Here is a 2873-nt window from a genome sequence, read left to right on the forward strand (position 1 = left end):
AAATGATTATGAGATTACTCCAAAAATCAATAATGAAATAAGAAGCACGTATAAAAATGGCTTACGAGAAAGCGATTATAAAGCAGTAGCTAGAGAAATATTTGCAATAAAAAAACAAGAATTACGCGTAATTTAACAAAGAATAAATGAGGATTTATGGGATTAAAAGAATTACTTAAACGTCACAAAATAACACAAACAAGGCTTGCTAACTGTATTTATAAGCCTAATGGCACAACCTATAGCGTAGCGAGCATTAATAAGATTGTTAATAACAATGATTATCCCATTATGCAATCTGCTACAGATGTGAACAATCAAATACAAGAAGCCCTTGCAAATATGGGTATTCATGAAGAGATTGATTTTGAGTGTACTAAAGAATTAAAACAAAACACCAATAAGAACGAAATAGACAACACAATAAATGAGGATTTAATTGAGATGCAAGCATTAACAAACAAAGCTAAACAGTTATTTAATTTAACAAAAAGCCCTTTTATAGATGATGTGCAAGAGCGTAAAGATGTGTTTTTAAGTGATGAACAAAGATACATTAGACAAACAATGAGACAAACAGCAAGTCATGCTGGATTTGCAGCCATCATTGGTGAGTCTGGTGCAGGTAAAACGACGCTTAAAAGAGATTTAATAGAGGGAATCAATCAAGAACAAGAAGCAATTATTGTTATACAACCCCAAACAATAGATAAAACACGATTATCTGCAGCACATATTTGTGATGCAATCATTGCTGATGTAAGCCAAGGTAATGTAAATCCCAAAGAAGCATGGAAGCTAAAGCACGACAAATCAAACAATTGCTCACAGATAGTAGCAGAACAGGTAATAAACACTGTTTAATTATTGATGAAGCACATGATTTATCGATACCAGTTCTTAAATACTTAAAACGTTTTTGGGAGCTTGAAGACGGCATGAAAAGGTTGCTTTCAATAGTTTTAATCGGGCAACCTGAATTAAAAATAAAGCTAAATGAACGTAACGCCGATGTGCGTGAAGTTGCAAGACGTTGTGAGCAAATAGAACTACAACCGCTTAATGCAGATACAGAGCAATATTTAACACTTAAATTAAAGCGCATAGGTAAACAATTTAATGATGTGTTTGAAAGCGATGCAATAGCAGGACTAACACAAAGACTAACGCAAAAAAGTGGTAATAAAACAATTAGCTTAATGTATCCGCTTATTGTTAACAACACAATAACGTGCGCTATGAATGAAGCGGCAAAGCTTGGGCAAGACAAAATAACCGCTGATCTTTTTGAGGTAATTTAATGAACTTAGGACGTTGCCCAATTTGCAAAGCAAGACTTGGGCTTGATGCAATTTGTCAAGAAAAGGCATCAAGAGAACTAATGACAAAAGTAACTAAATTAGACAGCATGGCTGCAATGGCTTTAGTGAGTTATTTAGCTTTATTTAGATCAAACACAAGATATTTAGCAAACGATATTGCGATTAGGTTAATTGATGAAGTTGAGCAGTTAAGTGATAACAGAGAAGCACTGACGCTTGCAATGCAAAAAACAGTTGATCAAACACGCAGTAAAACGTTTAAACAGATGAAAAATCACAACTACTTAAAGCAAGTGTTAGATGGTGTGATTGAGCAAGGAAACTATGAACTAATCGCAATTGAGCAGCCAAATAACCCTCAAAAAAACAACGCTAAAAAGTCTAAAACATTAGGTGCATTAGAGACACTACAAGGACTTAAAGATGAATAAAAAATTTAAAAATACAGTACTTAGTGGGTTGCAAACATTACTAGTACTCAATCTAAATGGCAGACCCCCTAACGATAGTATTGAGGTCGTTGCCGAGGTTTGGTGTGACGCGCTACATAGCGCAGGAATCTGGAATGATGATCGCTATATTAATTCACTGGTCACTGCATTTAAGCACACTGCTGAACAAGCAGCGGAATGGCCTGCACCAATTGTAGTAAGGCGTAATATGCCCGCGATTATTAATTATTTTGAAGCATTGCCTTTTGTGCAATCTGATGAAGATAAAGAAATTGTTCAGAATGGGATATCTGAATGCTTGGAAAACCTTAAAACTTAGGAGACAAAAATGACTAAAAAAGAATTAAAGCACAAACATTGCAAGCCCCACAATCAAAAGAACAAACACAAAGTTGGATAAAGCGCTTGGGTGATGTAGAACGAGAAATTGGCAGAGAATCAGCACAAATGAATGATGCTATTGCAGATATCACAGATAAACACAAACCAACACTTAATGATTTACAAGCACGAGCGAAAGAGCTGCAAATAGGCATACAAGCTTGGTGTGAAGCACATAGAGATGATCTAACAAATAAATCAAAAACAGCTAACTTAATCACGGGGGAAATTAGCTGGAGACAACGACCACCTTCAATTTCTTTGCGTGGAATAGATACTATTTTAGAAAACTTAAGGTCATTGGGTTTAGCTCGTTTTATAAGAACAAAAGATGAAATCAACAAAGATGCTATGCTAAATGAAGCAGATGTAGCTGCAAGTGTTGCCGGTGTAACAATAAAAACAGGCGTTGAAGATTTTATTATCAAGCCGTTTGAAGCAAATATTGAGGAATAATTATGTACGTAGGCAATCAACTAGCAAAAATACATATCGGAAAAAAAGCAATGGGGTTATCTGATGATGAGTACAAAGACTTTTTATTCGGATTAACTAAAAAACGTTCATCTAAAAAAATGACATTGGGTGAACGTACAATAGTTATATCTAAAATGACAAAAATGGGGCATTTAATCTTCAAAAGGCCGCTTAGCAAGCAAGAAAAAGCGTGCGTTGCAAAATGGTACAAATTGCGCGAGATAGGCGTTATAAAAAGCAA

General features: G+C 35.1%; 1 protein-coding gene across 1 annotated transcript; it reads left to right on the forward strand.

Moving 5' to 3' along the window:
- The first annotated feature begins 2221 nt into the window (after window positions 1-2221).
- On the forward strand, window positions 2222-2611 carry LOC121131551 (mu-like prophage FluMu host-nuclease inhibitor protein gam). Its single transcript, XM_040726970.1, has one exon. It carries the CDS (start codon window positions 2222-2224, stop codon window positions 2609-2611), a length of 390 nt encoding a protein of 129 aa, XP_040582904.1.
- The last annotated feature ends 262 nt before the right edge of the window (window positions 2612-2873 follow it).

This window comes from Lepeophtheirus salmonis, unplaced genomic scaffold, assembly GCF_016086655.4.
Source record: "Lepeophtheirus salmonis unplaced genomic scaffold, UVic_Lsal_1.4 unplaced_contig_828_pilon, whole genome shotgun sequence".
NCBI classification, from domain to species: Eukaryota; Metazoa; Arthropoda; class Copepoda; order Siphonostomatoida; family Caligidae; genus Lepeophtheirus; species Lepeophtheirus salmonis.